Source organism: Falco punctatus, assembly GCF_963210335.1.
Source record: "Falco punctatus genome assembly, chromosome: Z".
NCBI classification, from domain to species: Eukaryota; Metazoa; Chordata; class Aves; order Falconiformes; family Falconidae; genus Falco; species Falco punctatus.
Window position 1 is genome coordinate 45,793,200 of NC_137586.1, and position 19,820 is coordinate 45,813,019.

Here is a 19,820-nt window from a genome sequence, read left to right on the forward strand (position 1 = left end):
ACCCAATGTTAGTCTGTTTTGAATTACCAAGATTGTTAACTAGAGTTATTTACTATTGTAAGCAGAGTGTATTTCTAAATTCAGAGTTGGTATGTAGTATTTTCTTGTGTTTGATCTAAAAAACCCCAAAATACCAGGAAGACACATGTAAAAGCATAAAAGACAAATTCTGTTACAAGGTCAAGATGAAATACACAATGTATATTTTTTTTAGTCATACTATCCTTGAAAAGATTGATTCACTCATCACTGCTTCAAATGTAAGTGATGATAAGAGTTGGCAATTAGAACAGCCTGGCATCTGAAACAGAAAATGAAAGCATACTAAAAAGTTAAAGGAACATTTTACTTCACAAAACCCATGAAAAAACAGGGCCATATCACAACTGATCAACAACACTGGGTTACTTTACTCAAGTAAGAGTCCTTACACTTTGCTGCTCTTGTCTCATACACAAGTCTACTTCACATATATTCACGCACTTTCAGTGCTGGATTAGATATTAAAGCCTTAAATTCGTATTTAAAATCTTTACTTTGAGAAAGACTCACAAGTAAGTGAGGTTATATTGATAAAAGAATAAATACAACTTCTGTACTGAGATAGTTGTATAACAAAAACTAATTCAAAGTGCTGGTAAGTCAAAATGTTGGAAAGCTTAATGATACTCAGTCTTTAGCATTCCAAAAATATACAGTTTTCTAAATAATATGCAAAGTTTATAATGACAAACCAGCAATAATGGAAAAACAAAACCCAGTGCAATGGTTTAGGGAAAAAAACCAACACAAAACCAAAAAAAAAACCAAAAACCAACTCACCAATTAATGAGCATCCTGAATCGAATGCTATTTCATAAAACCACCAAGTGACAGCATAAGTAAAAAATTCTCAATAAAAGAAAAAAGACATATACAGTACAGCTTAGCTCATCCTTTAAGATGCTAGTTCCTCACTGTAAACAAACTAGATACACATGTAGCAGGAGGAGAAACAAATGTCAAGAAATGCCCCACAGTGTTACATCACTTAAATTTTAAGTCCACGTATAGTATAATACAGAATTAACTACTGAAAAGCGAGACAGAAACACACACCTTCTGGCTGAGGTTTATGTAAAATAATTCCACATCTTCTTTAAAAAGTTATTTACAGAATCAGAGCAATGACAAAGAAAAGCAGCCAGGAAAAGGGAATAAACAGCTTTCAAGCACCTCACAAAGAATTGTTACATTTTCTGTAATCGTATAAATCACTTCTTTCAGAGATCAGAAGATAGGTGAATATGCTTCTAATAAACAGAAGAAACTGCATTCAGTTCCAGCAAATCGAAGTCATACCAGCAAGCCTCATGCATTAGTTGACAATGAGAAAATGGTAAGGTTTACCATGCAGCTTAACAGACCAAAACAAACAAAATTTTTACAAGAACAGCCTTCCTGAACCAGTCTTAATAGTAAACAAAAATATTTAATGATTAAAAATTATTCTGACATACGGCTAATGCATACAATCCATTAAAAAATAAAGAAATGCATAATTACCCTAAGTATTTTGAGCATAAAAACCACGCAAATAATGGATTAGAAATTCTGCTGTTTATGAAAGTAACATCATGCAAGAAAAGATCCATAAATCTTCACAGCTATTCGGGTTTGTTTTCTCCCTCTGTCTTTTAGCAAAGATGAAAATGAAGGTAGCCTGTTCTTAATGAGTTTGGCACTGTTTCTGTAAGCAGATAAGCTAATGCAGATGTCTCAGCCTTTACAGAGACTAAAATATTTACCTGTATGTCCATTTGCAAGAATAAGGCCCTATGCTTTAATTCATCTCCAGTCCAGAACTATAAATTCATTTCTCAGAACTTTAAGAAGGCAGAACTGACAGTTCAAAACTTGAAATAACTTTTAAAACAGCTGAAGAAAAAGATAAGCATCTGAGCTCATTCTTTCAAGGTTTCTGTTTTCAAAAATATGTATGACATACCTGCGTAACAAAAATTTGACTATAACTGTTCTGTTATTAGAAGTCCGTAAACAGTGGTCACTGTGCACATTAAAAAGATCAAGAAAAAAGAAATATTAACAATAATAATTACTGCATTTTAATCAAGTTTGTTATACTGTGTACTGCTGCACATGGTGAAATGCCACTGAAAAAACACAAGTCAAAGCCTAGGTGCTCTACGATATTACTTAAAGGTGTGAACATTTCTTTGGAGGAGAAGATGCAGTAATTTAAGGGCCCTGTTGATGTCAGATGTGCATTATCAGATCCAAGCAACTGCTATGTGAGAACAGTTAGATGGACCAGTTTGCTGGAGACCTGAGCTGGACAGGTCAGCTCTAGGTAGTGCAATTATTTTGATATCAAAAAGTTACCACCTGCCAAATGAGGGGTTTCTACATCTAACCGTAAAACAGTACCATCATCACTTCCTATATAAATGGTTGCAGTTATAGCAAAATACACATAAGGAGTTACTGTTGCATTAGAATTCTGCATGTAAGTACACTATTATGTTTCTCTGTGTAGATTAGGCCTAAAATACTGTATTCTAGGCTGCAGTATTTAGGATTTTATTCCCTGACAGTATTAGAGCTTTTTAAAAAAGAGGAATCTGGTATGCTTTGGGAATTTACATTCTTCCGACATCTGTATACCAAATTTCCGAAACAAAATCTTACAGTTTCCTAAACATAACATCATGTAGGAGACACACCAGATAATTTAAGGAACCCTGTTTCTTGGCACAGGTAAGACCGGTGCCTTTTGTGCACGTCTGCCCTTTGCATTTTTGCTTGCTCCATCTATGGACTATTTCCCACATCCTCCACAGAGAATTAGTTAAGTGAGGTTTATTTCTTGTTTTTAGGAGATGTTGTAAATAATACCACTCTCAAACTCTAACACAGGACATTTTTTTTTTTTTTCTTTTAGGCAAACTGAACTCAAGCGTGTCTTTTAGCTGGGGAACTCAAACCTAAATCCAGAATTATTCTGGCCGTGATCCAATCTGCTTCTCCACCAAGGCCAAAACAAAGCACAGCCCCAAGCCTGGGCCATGGGAAGGACGGGGGACACGGAGCAAACCAGCCCGCAGAAGCCCTGGGCACTCGAGTGTCAAGAGGAGGTGCAAAGCTTGTCCGCTATTTTACCCGTCAGTCAGCAAGCGCAACGTTCGGAGAAATGTTATATTCGGACCCAATACCGAGATAAATACGCTACTCCACCTCCCCCCCGCCCATGTTTTACTGGTTCAAATGTGTTTTCCCTTTACTCTTTTACAAGCTGAAAGAGACTGTGCTCGGCACAGCCAGGGTTAATAAAAACCCACGGTATTTAATCTTCTGGAAGCACGGCCGGACTCGAGATGCATTTTTAAAGCACACTTCGCTGCGCGGAACGCCGGAGAGACGCAAGAACCGACCCACTGCCCAGATGGCAGCGGCGGCCGCCGCCGCCCAAGCGCCGCGGGTCCCGGCGGGGCTGCGGTGACCCGGCGCTGAGGGAAAGTTTCCCTCCCCGCGGCCGCACCTCCCGCCCGGGGGCCGGCGCGGCACCCACCGCCAGGAGGGCGGGACGCGGACGGGGACGGAACGCGACGCCAAGGGACGGGACGGGACGGGACACCCCGCGCGCCAGCGGCCCCCACCTCGTCCCCGAGCTGCGCCTCAACCCCCCCGGCCGCCCCCACCCCCCGGCACGCCCCCCTCACCGGCGATCCTCAGGCAGGTCTCCGACCCAGCGGGGGGCGGCTGCCGCCGCTCCGCCTCGCCCCCCGCCGTCCGCGACGCCGCGCCCCGAGTTCTCTTCAGAGCCGGCGGCGCCGGGGCAGCGGCGCGGCGCCGGGCCTCGGCCCAGCTCTTCCGCTTCATGGCGGAGGCGGCCGCGCCGCTACGGTGGGTGCGAAGCGGCCCGCCTCATCCCCGCCGCGCCGCTCCCCGCGGGGCCCGGGCCGCCGGAGGGGAGGGAGCCCGCGACGACGGCGGCGGCGGCTGACGCGTCTCCCCGGACACCGCCCCCTCCCACCGCCCCATGCACCTACGGTCCCCAACGCCCCGCGCCGACGGCGGCTCCGGCACCCCCCGCCCCCCCGCGCCGCCTCCGATTGGGTCAGCGCCGTGTGGCGTCACCACACGGCGGAGCGGTGGGGACGGTGATGTCATAGTGGCCGCTGTAACAGGTGGACGGGGGCCGCGCGGGGCCCGCGGCACCTGGCCCCTGCCCGCCGCCGGGGGCTGCCCGGGGGGCGCCGGGCCTCAGGCGGGGGGGGCGGCGCCGGCACGCGGCGTCTAGGGGGGCGGCGCCCCGGCGGCCGGGCGCGCCGGCAGCGTTGCCGTGAAGCCGCAGCCTTCGGACATGAGCGGTTTCGGTTACTGAGTGTCTTGAGGCGTCGCAGTCTTCCAGGTGCCTCTCGCGACACGTACCGGAAGAGGGTCCCACGGGGAGGTGGCACTGCGCGAGGCCAGCTGGAACGTGTCCAGCGCACTGAGCCGCCCTTGCTCGGAACTTAACATGGATTCGTCTGGAAAGTTATGATCACTGGGCGTGAGCCTGCCACTCGGACTCGGTGATACTGCAAAACACACCGTTATTATAAGCAGACACTGAAAAAATCAAGCTAGTAATTAACTTCCCGAAACCCCTCATCTCTTAACTGGCTGTGACAAAAGCCCTCTCATAAGTGTTCACCCGTCTGCTCAGCATGAGGTCACTGCTTATCTCCCACTGGTTTCTGTCTTCCACTGTGTAACTTTTTAAAAAACAGTTTTTCTAAATAACACCAGAGACCTAACTGCTGACCCTTGGGAAACGGTTTCTGCCATGGATGAGTGTGGCCATCATTCCAATCCATGACGCACGTGGGAATGGTGGTGTGCTCGCAGGGCGCCAGAGGGCTCGGTGGGGCTGTAGCCGGGTGCAGAACGCAGGGCTGGTGCCCTGTTCGGATTGCTGCTCCACCGCACTCTCCTCTGTCGTCTTCCCTCATTTTGTTTGCCCTCACTTTGAGAATCTTGATGAACATGGGATTTTGCTGGGGTAACACAGAGGCCGTGTTGTGGCTCCTGTCAGTATTGAAATGGTAGAGAATAGATGACTTCGACCTACAGAGCCATCAAACTACAACTTAATTAGTTCCAATCCCCATTAAGAGTTTGCAGTTCTTCTAGCTATAGTTATTTTCATTTAATGTAGAACTGGCAATAGACCTATTCCCACTGTATATTATTTGAATTCTTCTGAAAGCCACACATGCAGAAAAACAGCTAGCCAAACAATTCCTTTAAACTCAAAAGAACCAAGAACATGAAAATGAAATGATTGCAAAATAGATGAGGAACTAGAGTGGGTGTCCGTGGCAGTAGCGATCAGATGAATGAAGCTGAGTGGAAGCACTGCTAATAAACATTTATCATTCTTTCTCTTTGAAATTAAGTTTTCTGCTTTTCTTGTCTTTGTTTTACAAACATAAGACCAGTTTTCTACCTTGCTTTCTGCTGTGGAGGCAGCTGCGTTCCAGAGTTTCCAGCATACGCAGAAATCATTGGTGAGCTGGGGAGCCCTGGAGGGAGGGGGCAAGCTCCTTCTTTATGAATGTAGGGGTAGGGGTTAATGGGAAAGGGACTTTACGCCGCTGTAACCCTCAGCTGCCATTGCCGGTCCCTTATGCCAAGTTCTGAGGAAGCCTTTGGCCAGCCCTGAAATTACACGGGTTCAGAGTCTGCACGTGACTACCTTTAGTCCTGTGCCGAGTGCTGTGGAGTCAAAGCAGGGAACTGAACAGTGTTTTTATGTTAATAATATCCTTCTTCTAAATACACTGTTATCAAAATGGGTATGTAATTAATAAGGTGCTAAGGCATAGTACCTCTAATGGAATTACACTGCTTAGTATCATTATGTTTCTTAAGCAACCCTTTTATTTTTCGTTATGGAACACTGCATTTAATTTCACATGCTCTAAATAGTGTAGAGCTCTCTGCAGCTTGCTCTGGGCCTGCCTGGTGACCTCAACGGATGCAGGGACAAAAGTCTTCACAGAATACTGTTTTACAATTGCATTAGTGTTAAAGCTTAGAAGGGGAGAGAATTTGCAGGTGACATCTGTATTAACTGTAACATTTTACAGTGAAGGCCAAAGATCAGATACTGCAGAGAAGGATATGCTCCTCTGCAGGTCTCAGACAATCTTATTTTAAAATTGCTTAAAAGTAGTGACTCATGGATGAAGGAGGGCACATCTACTTTAATGAAAGCAATAGATTCTGAACATAAACATTTCTAGAAAAATGGGTAAAATATCTAACAGAACTGCAAACCAAACTGTTGTCTTTAGCTCAGTTGTCTCAGACAGAAATAACCAAGGACATTTTTTCAGAGACCTCTTGCTCTGAAAGTACATACATACAAGGGAGAATATTCTGCTGCAAGTCTTCGTAGGCAAACAAGTAATTGACTACAGTCTACTCCAAAACTGACAGTCTGATCAGAAATATGTTTAGACATCTCTCCCTCATCTTACAGACCCACCTTTTTGTATGACACAGAAAAACTGCAGACAACGGATGATGTATTTAAAGTATTTATTTAAAACTATAAAATGCATTTCATAATGTCTGCGACAGATGCAAAAGTAGGCATAAGCTGAAGTCCCAGTATTCAAAACTGATTTTTCAAGGTTTATTTTAATACAAGACCATCTATCACACAGTGCTAGAAGTTTTGAAACATTGCTGGCAAGTATTGGATTGAAAGCCTGTGTGATCCACTGAAAGCAAGAATCCCAAGTTCTTCCTGAGCAAAACCAGATTTTTTAGTTTGGTGCATCTTGAACAAAGATTTTTAAAATACATTAGCAAAATTGTTTGATGAGGAAATAATAAGATACAGGATTTTTTGCAATAAGCCTCAGCTGTGTTTTAGTTTTTGTTACCCTATACGCAACAGAAATACCACTTTGTGTCCATCTTCACTGCCAGCTAATTTGTTCTGTGCTCTCATTTTTTAGACAAAGGTTTCAGATGTCATGTAAAGACACAATGGTACCAATGCTTGTGGGAATTGTTCTTGAGGAGCACAAATTAAAAAATTTGTATCTTGTGTCAGTGTCATATGTCAATAATCTGGGGCTTGTTTGTGAAATTTACTGGTTTAACGCCTGCCAGCTGCAAAACTGTATTAATGGGAACATGATCCAGCCTGTTTTTATCGAGATGAAAAAAATGAACTTCATTGCCTGGAATGGAATGAGAATAAGATTATGTGAATAGTGGAATAAAATATTTATTTATTCAAAGACATAACTGAATCAAAGAAGCATTCTGATTTCCTACTAGTTGTTATTCAAACGTGTACTAGCTCTATAGATTGCACAACATACTGTATTTTAAACAACAACAATTTTTGTTTTAATTGTTATAGAAGGAACACTGAAGCATCTAACTGAACTAAATCTGCTGTAGTATGATGTTTCCTAATGATTTGATGACTTTGTCATGTTGCAGCCCCATTTTCATGCATTATTCCTCTACTGAAATTACATTAAATACCTCAAATCAAATGTGAAAGCAGAATGTAGGTAAACACCACAATGTCAAAAACCCCCTCCATGCTCTGAAGCAGCTGTTGCATCAGCACTCCTATGAGCTTGCAGGACTGTGATCAGCTTTCTGCCACCTCTGTGGGAGGTGGGACTGCACTATGACACTTTAACTGGTTCCTTTGGCCAGCAAAATCACACAGTTCAACACAATACAATACTGTCTCCTTGGGGTCCACAGGGACAGCGGCCAAGACAGTAGCGCTAAAGTGAACAGCTGAAGAAGAAGACTGTTAATGTTCATGCAAAACAAAGAAGCTCACCTGGGCCTAAAACCAAAGCTCCTCCCTGCTGAGCAGGGTCTCCTTGAAAATCAAAAGCTGGGCCAGTCATTGCTCTCCACACACTCCTAATGCTTCCCAGGAGTGTGTTTGATTTTACGTGAGGGCTCCGCACTAAACGAAACAGCAAAACTCTTGTTATCTAGAAATACAGACGTATATAAGGAGAACAACAAAACTGATCAACTGCTCATGAATAGTTCAGAGTTTCCTGATTACCACTGTTTTGACAAAATACAGCCCACAACAGACCGTCTGGTGAGCAAGTCCCTTGGTATTTCATTGTGATTATACTATTTTATCAGAGCATTGTTGGTTTTCAATGTGTAAGTCCAAACAAGGTGAGAAAACTGTTCTTACCTGATATGTTACTACCTTCACCTCTTTTCATGCCAAGTGTTTTATAAATTTCCCTTTGTGGATCTACATACATTTCATGTGTATACCCAGTTAAACTGCAAAAGGGCTGCAAAATATATGCATACAAAAAAGTAGTATTTTTAAGGTTAAGACAGTAATTAGTCATTAATGTACTGACAGTGGAAAACCAGTGACACATACCCCCTCCCCAATTTGGAAACCTGTGGATCTGTCATGTAAGTAAACTAAAGGCCAAAAATCTTTAGCCACAAAGCTTTTAGCTACCAGTGAAATCAAGAAAAGATGCTTCCTTAGTAAGCCCCAGTGGTTTTTAAACTGAAAGTTTATTTGCTTTATTCATGTACTACTATTAGAATTGCTTCAGGAAAAAGAATTCTGTCCTCTTTCTCTGTGGTTGCAAATGACCGTCTTTTCACTCAGCTCTAAATCCCTCAGTGCAGACCATTAAGACACAATAGAGCATACAATATATTTAATGCCTACTTTATTTACCTTGATGTGATGGTAAGATGACTGTCCAATAACTATAAGCCTCACATTTGCTTCCTAGAACAGAACACGGTATTGAAACTGTAAGGAGGAACTCTGTGTTTCTGCATGGCTGCATAGAATTGCAGACTGGTATCCTGAGTTAATGATCACAGTGTGCTCAGTTAAATTTATTTGAAATCAACATCATTTACACATTTGGAGCCTGCAGCTTTGTCTACCAATGACAGTTAGCTGCTACATTAATTTATTAAATGAAAAATTATTTTTAAAGACAACTTTTAAATAACAGATGTGTAAACTTCAAGTTTTCTGTAGCATTAGTAGCCATCTTTTCAATTGATTGCAACCTGCTATTATTTTGGAAATTCAAAATTTCCACTCAGTTGCACCTGCATCCAAAGCAGCAGCATGCAACACATACATCTGTGATTTACATATAGATGCTCATTAATAAATGTAACTTGAATCTACCTGTACTGCTTACTTGCAGGTGCAACATTAGGCCTGAGTCTAAAACAGAGGCCAACACTTAAGTTGATTTAGATGCCAGTAGAATAGTTAATAAAATGCAAAGTTGTTTTAATATTAGGGTGTAACACCTGCCTTTCCCATATAGAATCATTTTACTTGATATTAAAAGAAGCCCTCCTAAACATGGAATTCTCACACCAAGAAAAGCATGACAGTTTTGATTCCCTGTATACATTTGAACAGCCAAATGAAGAAATGTCATTCTGAGTAACGCTGATAGAGAAGTTTTGAAAAATCTGTCCTGAGAAGGGGAGCTGCCAAAGAAATTCCCCCTTTTCATCCCCAAGTCCCTAAGTAGTTCCATCTAAGGCTTGCTGTCAGCAAGGAGCTGTGTCTGTCATCAGCTGTGCTGCTGTTGGGAATAAAGTATGACAGAATTTCAATCAGCAGCCTAGAAGAGCCAGATTGACCTTCCACATTTAGCAGGGGATCACTGTCTTTCTCTGGTATCTCCTAACACCCAATACCCATCCATAGCAACCCCTGCCCACTACATTTCTCCTTTCTGTCACTATGCCACTCCTGTTTGTGCAGCTGCCTAGAGAACAGGTCACACAACTGATGCAGCTGACAAATAGCCATAGAAAAAGAGACTATTTAATCGAGATCAATTTTCTGATCTTGTTCCACGCACAACCATCTGTCAGTGGTACCAGCACAACGGAAAGGGCAGTAGTTAGTGGTCAGGAAAAGACAGCTGCCCAGGGCACTACTAATACCAAAAGAACTGCCTGTCAGATGTTGTCCATTCAGAACACAGCAGAAAAACCTGCATCAAACTAACAGGGCAGGGAGAAATAAGGCTGCTGCAATGGAGCATGTAATGCAATAAATCCTGTGTCTCCAGGCAGATGCATTATGGCTATTGTAGCAAACAATGCAAACTTTCTTCTGAGCCTTTTTTAATTCCTAGAAGGTTCAAGCCTCATGCAAGCCTATGGCAGGACATAAGAAACCTGCTCAACTACATCAAGCCTACGTACGTATTAAGGGCAGAGTACTTACTTGTAAAAACGCCTTGGGGACCTTTGCCAGGTCTTCTACATACTCCTTACAGGTGTAACATAAAAAATTCTGCAACATAACCAGTTGTATGTGTCAGAAACAGACAACATCACATAGCAATAGAAGGATCAGATTCTGACTTTGGGCACAAACCATGTTGGAGTTGATCAGGAACAGGACACAGGAAAGATTTAAGTTCTTTGCAGTCACCAAAGTCGGATTAGGATCCTGGTTTAATCCCAGCCTGAACAAGGCCACTGGCCTACGGGCCTTGCCAGTATTTCTATAACTGGGTGTTTTAGAAATGCGAGAGCTGGCTCACTGCCCGGGATATCAGGGGACACAGTACTTGTTTCACTAAACACATGGCTGAAGAATTATTTCCTTTCAGGTGAATACTGTGTCGTTTTACCTGCCAAAGAAAGGGGCGGCGGGGTGGCAGTGGCGTTTTACAACTAATGTGCTTCGTATTTTCCTCCTGCCGCAGCGCAGCCTGTGCCAGCTCCCCGCTCCCCGCCGCTTGCGCAGCCGCGCTGGGCCCCGCAGGGCTCCCCCCGCGGCCCGCAGGCCGGCGAGCCAACCCTCCCGGGCAGCCGCCCCTCCTCACCCGCACGAACACCACGATCGCTTTTTGCTCCCCGTACAGGGCCTTGAAGGGGACGCTCCTCCCGTCCGCGTCCACCACCAGGCAGCGGGCGGCCTCCCGCAGCTCCACCGCCTCCTGACGCTGCCCGCGGCCCCACGCGCGGCCGACCTGCTGCGTGACCGGCGACGCCGCCTGCCCGGCCATGGCCCGCCGCTCCGGCAGGCCTGCCCCGCGCAGGAGCAGGGAGTAAGGCGGGGCCGCAGGGGAGAGCGCGGCGGCTCTGTGGGTGACGGGCGCGCCCGGGCGGGCTGGGAGGGCCCGGCCCGGGAGGGCAGCCAGGCTCGGCGGCGCCTGCGGCCCGGTCGGCGGGGGGGTTGGTGCGTCTCGGGCCTGGGGTAAGAAGAGCGAGAAAGCTGCTGCCAAAGCCGCTGGGCGGCGGCGGCCGGAAGGCAGTTTTGTGCCTGGAAGACATAACAAAATCAAACCGGGCTTCCCGGCAGCGGTGTGCGAACAGCAGCGGCGACCTGGTCACGCAGCCTCCCGGTCGGGGTGGCCTGGCGGGGTGCTGAGGCCTTTCAGAGGTCTGTGAGCGAGCCGCGGAGCTCTGTTGTGGAGGAGTTGTCACACTGCTGCATCAGAAGAAACCAGGCCCCGTTCCCATGCTGCGGTAAAAGCAGAAGGTCACGGACCTGGGCGGGTGAAGGCGCAGGGTGCTGAGCAGCACCCGTGCCAGAACCGAGAGCACAGAGAAGCGTGAAACGAAGGTGGCTGGGCAGCTGAAGAGTACCGTGGTCTCCGGGACTGTTGTGTTAGCTGACAGCTTTGAAGGAGGAGAGCACTTCCCTTAGCTAAGTGGGCAGAGAAGAATTGTTGGCAGGAGTAGGACTGGAGGATCTTCAGAAATTACTGGCCTTCATGAAGCTCTCCGGTGTTAGTTCCAGAGTGCCTCCAGGCAAACTGTCCCAGTGTCTATTATAGTGTTGATGTTATTCAAACTTGTATCCGCTGTACTTTGTGTGAAGCCCATTGCTTTTATATGACTAGGAAACCTGTCACATGATAGAACAGGTTAATTCCCTTACTGCAGTGACTTTTCAGCCGTACACTGACAATTGCTAAATTGCCCTCAATCTGCTGTTTCCTAGACTAAATAATTTTAAAAAAAAAAAAATTCTTCTCATCAGTCATGTTTTCTACAGTTTCTGGAACACAGATTTTGTAGTTTCCTCTGGAATTTCTAGATGGTTTCTGTCATTCCTCAGGTTCAGTGCCTAGAACTAGACACAGTATTTTAGCTATATGTTAAATTTTCTTCATGTCTTGGGTCTGTACATCCCCTTAGACGTGCTGGTATTGTGGCTGTGTTTTTTGCAATGGCACATTTTTATTGAATCCTGTTCAGCCTGAGAGCCACTATCACTTCCAGCTGTTCTGTGCCAGACTTTCCATAGAAGGGAGTGCATTACCAGCATTCCTCTTGCATTAGTCAGTGAAAGAAATTCTCTCTAGTGTCACAATGTCAGAAAAGTCAAATGAGCTCTGTATAAGACATCTACACAGGATGATAAAGCATAGTGGGACCTCCAGCTGGGATACCTCCCAACTCTGTTTTGTAACTCTTGCCAAAGAGAGCTTCAGGGCATGTAAGGTGATTTGTGCCATGTTAACAGAAATGACGGGTCAGCTCTGCATTATTAGTAACAACCTGAGGGAAAGTAATCCCTGACTGATAGCTTTTTACAAGTTTCCAGCACATACACACACAGGTGAAACTATCCACTATCCAGCCACTAGTATAGTCCTGTTGTTTCAGAAATGAAAGTTTATTTCACCATGTGGATCCGGCTTGTGGCCTTGCCAGGTTAACTGTGAGCATAATAATACTACTACTTTGCTGAGCTAGCAAATCAGTGTTTGAACATCAGCAAAGCATTTTTTTGTGTATTTGCCTATGTCTGTGTACTTCAAGGGCTAATCTTTCAGTCAAGCATGTCCTCACAATGACTTTGATTTAAAAGGCAATGAGCTCAAAGTAGTAAAGAATTTCTGAAAATTGTGAAACTTACATTCTGCTAGGTGCAGTTGGACTTGCTGATCTTAAAGGTCTTTTCCGACAGAAGTGATTTTATGATTCTGTAAGAATTTGGGCAGTATTTACTCCCCGTTGTTACTGTCATCAGCCTTTTTTGTTCACTTAACATTTACCTATATATTATGCTGTCAGATTGCTTTAACTAGCGGTGGATGAACCAAACATGGGCTGTGCAGCACTGCTCTGTGGCCCCACAGCAGCACTGATGGGAATCATAGAATCATACCTTGACTACTGCAGAATGTAGCAAAGCAGGGACAACTGACCACATCCGATACGCCTTGCTTTTTGTCAAGAGGCTGAAGTGGGCAGGCTGAGCGTGTAAATTTGCTATGTTGGGGCCACAGCAAAACTCTGGGTAGTGTTGGGCAGGGCTCAGGAGCACAGCTTTGTCATCAGTATAGCTTGGACCACAGCCCTTGCCATTGCAGCTGGAAATTACAGCCTGCAGATGACATGGTTGTACTACTAAAGGGTACAACTACCTCTGATTGGGAGTACAGAAAGGTATGAGCCTGTTGATGAAAAAGAGTTGGGCAGCATGGTGTTACAGACTCGAAGGACACTGTCCCAGCCCAGTCTGTGCATAGCTGACCTTGTGCCCAGAATGCTCATTCTCACTTAATTTGAAATGAAATGCCTGAGGAGTCCAGCCTGTCTGCAAGAACTGGTAAACATTCCTACTAAGCCAATCAAGACTGCCTGCAGACCTCACTCCTTTATGCTATTTGGCCTCCTTAAACTAGCTGAAAAGCATATCCTTAACACTAGGTTTCAGCTATATACAATTGAGGAATAGCGACTTCTGAGGATATTCACCAAAGCATTCTTTACAGCCCCTCAAAAGTGTGGTTCTAATATTTTATGCAGATTCTTAAGTGTTGCTAGAATAGAAATATATATCACTGTCATCCCCAGTTTTATGAAGAAAGAACAGAGGTGAAGGCAGTTGAACACTGACATGTTCTCTGAAAGAGGAAACACTCAAAATTACGAGTCACTTTTTAAAGCTGAAGCTTAAAGGCTTTCATTTATGTATGCGTAACAAAAATACAGATGTAAGTTCCACTGACTTGGGTAGGAAGAAAGACTCCGTATCTGCCAATACACTGGGCAGTACTGACTGTCTTAAGATGGCAGGCTACTAAACTCACATAATTCTTCAATATGAGCTGTGATTAGGGAAACTTCCCCTTCTACTCTTTTCTTTATAGCTCTTAAATACAGAAATGTTGGTAACTTAAAAACGCAGTCATCAGAATGATGTCTTTCACAGTGTCCTAAGGAGAATCAATTAGTACATTGGCATTATTAATCATGATGTAACATTAAAGATGCAGTGTCTTGCAGTGCAATTTACAATTGTAAAGAGAAATTTATCTAATACTTAATTAACCAAGGGTTGGGTTAATTTGTGCTGTGGGTAGGTGTCATGGTTGAACCCTGGCTGGCAACCAAGCCTCATGCAGCTGCTCACTCACTCTCCCTCACCCAGAGGGATGGGGAGGAGAATCGGAAAGGAATGTAAAACTCAAGGGTTGAGATAAGAACAATTTAATAGGTAAAACAAAAGCTGTGCAGACAAGCAAAGCAGAACAAGGAATTCATTCACCACTTCCCATGGGCAGGTGTTCAGCCACCCCCAGGAAAGCCGGGCTCCATCACATGTGAAGTTTACTTAGGAAGACAAATGCCATAATGCCAGATGTCCCCCCCCTTCCTTCCTCTTCCCCCAGCTTATATATTCAGCATGATGTTCAGTGGTGTGGAAGATCCCTTTGGCTAGTTCAGGTCACTTGTCCTGGCTGTGTCCCCTCTCAGTTTCCTGTGCCCCACCAGCCCTCTCGCTGGCAGGGCCGAAGAAACTGAAAAGCCCCTGACTTAGTGTAAACGTTACCCAGCAACAACTAAAAACATCAGTGTGATGTCAACATTGTTCTCACACTAAATCCAAAGCACAGCACTGCACCAGCTACTGAGAAGAAAATCAACTCTGTCCCAGCTGAAACCAGGACAGTATCCATCCCTTATTCCATACCATTTACATCATGCCACACTTTCCAATACAACCTCATTAACCACTCACCTTTCCCGTCCTTTGATATAATACACAGGTATCATCCTCCTAGTCTATGGACCACCCCTGTAAAAATGTTAATAAAATGTCCACAAATGTCCACAGAATGTCTGTTGAGTTCATTTAGTCCATGAACACGATTTCTTCTAGTGGTCACTCAGGAGAGGAGAGGTTGTGTGTTGTACGGGGTGATCGGTCACCAAGGCCAGCTCAGGTCAGGTCACTGCTGCACTTGCACTGCTTCTTGTAAGGCTTGTCCTCCAATGGTTCAGGTGGTTCCTGCTGCAGTCATTCCTATAACATGCGACTCAAATAATGAGTTACAACAATTCAAAGGTATTTCCATTACAGTCTTCACCTGGTCCCTTGGGAACAGCCCATGGGGTTTAACATTGCAATGAACTCCTCCGCTTGCTCCTTCTAAGGCTTAGAGCCATGCCGTGGAATGCAGGTGCTCAGTGGGCCACTTCTGGTAAGCCCACTTTGGACTTCCCCACAGACTGCAGTCCCTTAGGGTTGTACCTGCTGCAAGTGGAGCCTCAGCTATGACCCACAGTCTCTCCAGGGGTATCCCTGCTGCAGCACAGACTCATCCACAGCCACAGTCACTTCGAGGTGCATCTGTTCCAGCATGGCCTTATCCATGGTCCGTGACCATAGACCTGCTCCAGGGTGGCCTTACCCACAGCCACAGTCCCTTCAGAAGTAAATCAGCTCCAGCATGGCCTTATCCCTGGCCGCAATCCCTCCAGGGGTGTTACTGCTCTGTTGTGGGTTTATCCATGACCACATGCTTTGAGGTGCTCCAGCATGGCCTCATGCACAGCCACTGACACTTCAAGGTGTACCTGCTGCAGCATGGACTTGTCCACAGCCAGAGAGGCTTTGATGTGTACCTTCTCCAGCGTGGACTTGCCCTTAGGCCACGATCCCTTCAGAGGTATACCTGCTGTGGCATGGACTTATCCATGGCCACAGACACACTGACGTATACCTGCTCAGGTTTGGACTTATAATGGCCACAGGGGCTTTGGGGTGTCCTGCTCCCATGTGGACTCATCCACAGGTCACAGTCCCTTTGACTCGAGCTCACACTGGAGTTCCAGCCTGTCCAGCAGAGCAGCACAGAAACAGCAGCCATGCCCTGGCCACCTGCCAGCCCCGGCGCATCGCCATGGCTGTTACCAGAATGTTCCCGGGCACAGCACAGTGAGTGATAAGCAGTGCAGCAGCACAGCAAGCAGCAAAAGCAAGAAGCAGCCACTAACGAGCACCAGAGTCTAATATACAACGAGGCAAGCATGCCCCGTGGCAAGCACAGGAGCCTGCCAATTCAGAGCTAAACAGCAATAGCAGCTATAAATTTCAACTAGCACATTCCAGTCAAATCTGTTGTTATCTTGAACCCTTTGAGCCCCATGTTGGGCACCAAAAAGGACTGTCATGATTGAACCCTGGCCGGCAACCAAGCCCCACGCAGCCGCTCACTCACTCCTCCTCACCCAGAAGGATGGGGAGAAGGATCAGAAAGGAATGTAAAACTCAAGGGTTGAGATAAGAACAATTTAATAGGTAAAACAAAAGCTGTGCAGACAAGCAAAGCAGAACAAGGAATTCATTCACCACTTCCCATGGGCAGGTGTTCAGCCACCCTTAGGAAAGCCGGGCTCCATCACATGTGAAGTTTACTTAGGAAGACAAATGCCATAATGCGAGATGTCCCCCCCCTTCCTTCTTCTCCCCCCTCCGCCCCCCCCCCGCCCCCCCCCCCCCCCCCCCCCCCCTCCAGTTTATATGCTCAGCAGGACATCATATGGTATGGAATGTCCCTTTGGCTAGTTTGGTTCACCTGTCCTGGCTGTGTCCCCTCCCAGCGTCCCATGCCCCTCCAGCCCTCTTGGCTGGCAGGGCCCAAGGAACTGAAAAGTCCTTGATTTAGTGTAAATGTTACCCAGCAACAAGTAAAGACATCAGTGTCCTATCAATGTTGTTCTCACATCAGAGCCAAAACACAGCACTGTACTAACTGCTAAGAAGAAAACTAATCCTATCCCAGCTGAAACCAGGACAACAGGAAGTTCAGATTATTGCCATTTCAAGCGGAAGAAAAATAATTACACAGAGATATGGAGTAATTTATTTGTTCTGTATTGAATAGTGAAAAAAAATACCAGCTGTAATTATACAACTGGAATTCCTTTATTTACAGCAGCTGAACAAAATATCTGACAAGAGATGTGTGGCCTATATCAATAGCATAAACATTGTCTAGAGTATGTGGTGTGTATTTGTAAAGCAACCAGTTTACTGCAAGATGTATTGTTTATTTAGCACAAGTGTATTCTTGTTTATCTAAGTATTATTTAGCTAGAGATAACATGGTTATTACTTATCAGCTGAAAATAAATTAGTGTTTACAATTCTATGGTAAAAACATCATGCTAAGTGCTAGCTAAGAATGAGTTGGTTTGAAACTGTTGTTGTAATTAAAAAACAGTGAAATATACTGCTCTGTAGATAAGATGAATTCTTTGTAATGAGGGTGGTGAGGCACTGGCACAGGTTGCCCAGAGAAGCTGTGGATGCCCCATCCCTGGAAGTGTTCAAGGCCAAGTTGGATGGCCTTGGCTTGGGGGTTGGAACTAGATGCTCTTTAAAGGTCGCTTCCAACCCAAACCATTTTATGATTCTTTGATAAGAGGCTTTTTCCTTTATTGCTACCTTTCATCACTTCCTTAGTGTCATGATGTACCAGGAGTACACTAGAATTCTTGGTGTAGGGTCATGGGACTGATTCTTCTAATCAGCAAGGGGAATAATTTGCAGCCTTGAAAGTGATATTGCAAATGGTGGCTTCATCTCCATTTTTTCTACTTGGTGTGTGCTGTCTGTCTCTAGATGTTTCTCTTTAGTTTTGCTTTCTATTTTTTTCGCTGAGGGAGGAGATACTAAAGTTTGAAAACTTGCTTAAGTTTTGCACTTTTCTTTTTCACTTCTTTTAGAACCTAGAACCCTTAGTACAAGACTAAGAGTTTCATAAGCCTTGTTGCAGTGTCAGTGTGTGTTACATACTAATTAACTGTTTTTTCACAACACAAATAATGTAAATGTATTTAAGAAGTTACTCTAATAGTTTAGTGATTATACTGACATATGGAGAGAAATTTTTTTCCTATTATGTTTAGCACATTTGGTTTTGTAACACGGACCCTACATAGAGACCAGTAACTACAAACTTTACTACACAACAAAATGTAACAATATTAAGTTGTTACTTATACTTTATTTTATTATATATTATTATATATACACATATATACAAAATAATTATGTATTAACTTTGGTTAATATATCCTCAAGGCATGAAGAGAGCCTTTAATGCATTTAGTAAGAGCTCTCTGTATTTGATCTGTTTCTGTTTTGCAGCTACCTATTCTTTGTGCTGCAAATAGAAACGAGGGGTGACCATCTGTACGTCAAGAAGAGCAAATTATATGTGAAGACACTGTTTAGTTGCTCAAAGTGCCACTGGTTTGAATCTTTCTTTAAAGAACTAAGAAGAAGCAAGCCTCTCACCTGAAGAAATCACTACTTAAATAGATGAGACTGAGTCAAAAAGCAAATAAAAGCATTCCAAACTGGCCAAACAGACTTGTCTTGTATCTTGTTAGCAATAAGGCTCTTAGCAAGTAAGCTAATTATCTTTAGTGTTTAAATTATAGTGTAAACTAGATCAGAGGATTAAGAGATAAGAATGTGAAGAAAAGGGAAGGTGATCTCATGGAGCATTCATGCCAAATTATGCTTTGTTATTTAAGACTCCTGGTGTCTTACAAGGTAAGCAAAAACTTTCTTAAAAGCTTTAGATACCATTCTTTTTTGCTTTCAGCTGAGCAATCTAAAACTCTTCTTCCCCCTGCCCCCCACCTCCGCTGATGGTATTCTACTGTTCTTTGCCTGTGTAGGCAAAGCATACTGTAGTTCCCAGCTGCTATTTCTGTTTTCTGTGTTGATATAGAGCTGGGTGTGTACTTAGCAGTGGATTCAGTTCAAATGGCTCTTTTATGTATGGCAATGTTGACATTTAGGTACTGTTAAGAATTGCCTTCTTGAGGGCAGTAGATGTTATAATATATTTGCTGGAGGCTAATAACTTCAGCTAATTTTAGTACACACTTGGAAACAGATCTCTTTTATTTCCTGATATATAATTAAGAGTAGCGTCATATCAGACATATCTCTTGTGCCTCTTTGCTAGAGGGATCAATTAGGAACCCAGGCCATACAGAGGCACATTTGATTTTTTTTGCAAGCACTTACATTTGACTGACTGCTCATATCCCCATGACTACAAATCCATTGCCCTTGCCTACCCTTCTCCCTTTCAAAATGGGTAAAATGTGTTGTTTAATTATCTCTTATTATCATGTGTCCGACGTATGTACCGAACTTGGATGAAGTAAGCCACGGGTTTCATTTAGTAAGGCTTTCCTGAATAAATTATTTAAATAACAAAAAGGAGTCCAAAAGTAAAGTGTCTAATGGTTGTCATGTGAATCCTCTGTCAGGAACTTTAGAGATCACAGCTTTCCAGCTGGCTTTCCTAAGAGGGCCTTTAAAATTCTCTCCAGTGGAAATAATGTGTTTGGTTTGTAACAAAAACTTCCACCACAGCCAGTGAAATTCATGCCAGAGCCGAGGTGAAAGGCCCAGCCCTTGAAAGCTTTTTGGGTCTGGAGTTCGTGTGGATGTCAGTGTGAATCCTGCACTT

General features: G+C 44.3%; 2 protein-coding genes across 17 annotated transcripts in view; both read right to left on the bottom strand.

The window, feature by feature from the left end:
- Window positions 1-6,479, bottom strand: part of CDC14B (cell division cycle 14B) — a 63,507-nt gene extending 57,028 nt beyond the window's left edge. For all 11 annotated transcript variants that reach the window (XM_080373225.1, XM_080373224.1, XM_080373227.1 and 8 more), the window contains exon 1: window positions 3,720-6,479. In XM_080373225.1, coding sequence (XP_080229351.1) covers window positions 3,720-3,879 — 160 coding nt within the window. In that variant the 5' untranslated portion in view covers window positions 3,880-6,479. The remainder of the gene's footprint in view (window positions 1-3,719) is intronic.
- Window positions 6,480-6,574: 95 nt separating this feature from the next.
- Window positions 6,575-16,742, bottom strand: PRXL2C (peroxiredoxin like 2C). 6 transcript variants are annotated; one of them, XM_080373256.1, is made up of 6 exons: window positions 10,939-15,982; window positions 10,295-10,363; window positions 8,759-8,812; window positions 8,246-8,351; window positions 7,868-7,999; window positions 6,575-7,241 (listed from the first exon to the last, which is right to left on the bottom strand). In XM_080373256.1, exons 1-6 carry the CDS (start codon window positions 11,350-11,352, stop codon window positions 7,114-7,116), a joined length of 903 nt encoding a protein of 300 aa, XP_080229382.1. In that variant the 5' UTR covers window positions 11,353-15,982; the 3' UTR covers window positions 6,575-7,113. The 6 variants fall into 6 exon arrangements, 5 of the variants coding, with proteins under 5 accessions (XP_080229382.1, XP_080229385.1, XP_080229383.1 ...); XM_080373259.1 differs by having other exon boundaries at window positions 10,902-11,128; XM_080373257.1 differs by lacking the exon at window positions 8,759-8,812 and having other exon boundaries at window positions 10,939-15,988.
- Between the last annotated feature and the right edge of the window lie 3,078 nt (window positions 16,743-19,820).

What these genes read in the sequence shown, in the direction of transcription:
- PRXL2C (XM_080373256.1), bottom strand. Translation starts at nt 11,352, where the DNA reads ATGTCTTCCAGGCACAAAACTGCCTTCCGGCCGCCGCCGCCCAGCGGC. An exon ending in AGCGTCCCCTTCAAGGCCCT is followed by an intron (nt 10,364 to 10,938) that starts GTACGGGGAGCA and finishes GTTATGTTGCAG; the next exon opens with AATTTTTTATGTTACACCTG. An exon ending in TGAAGGTAGTAACATATCAG is followed by an intron (nt 8,000 to 8,245) that starts GTAAGAACAGTT and finishes TGTTTCGTTTAG; the next exon opens with TGCGGAGCCCTCACGTAAAA.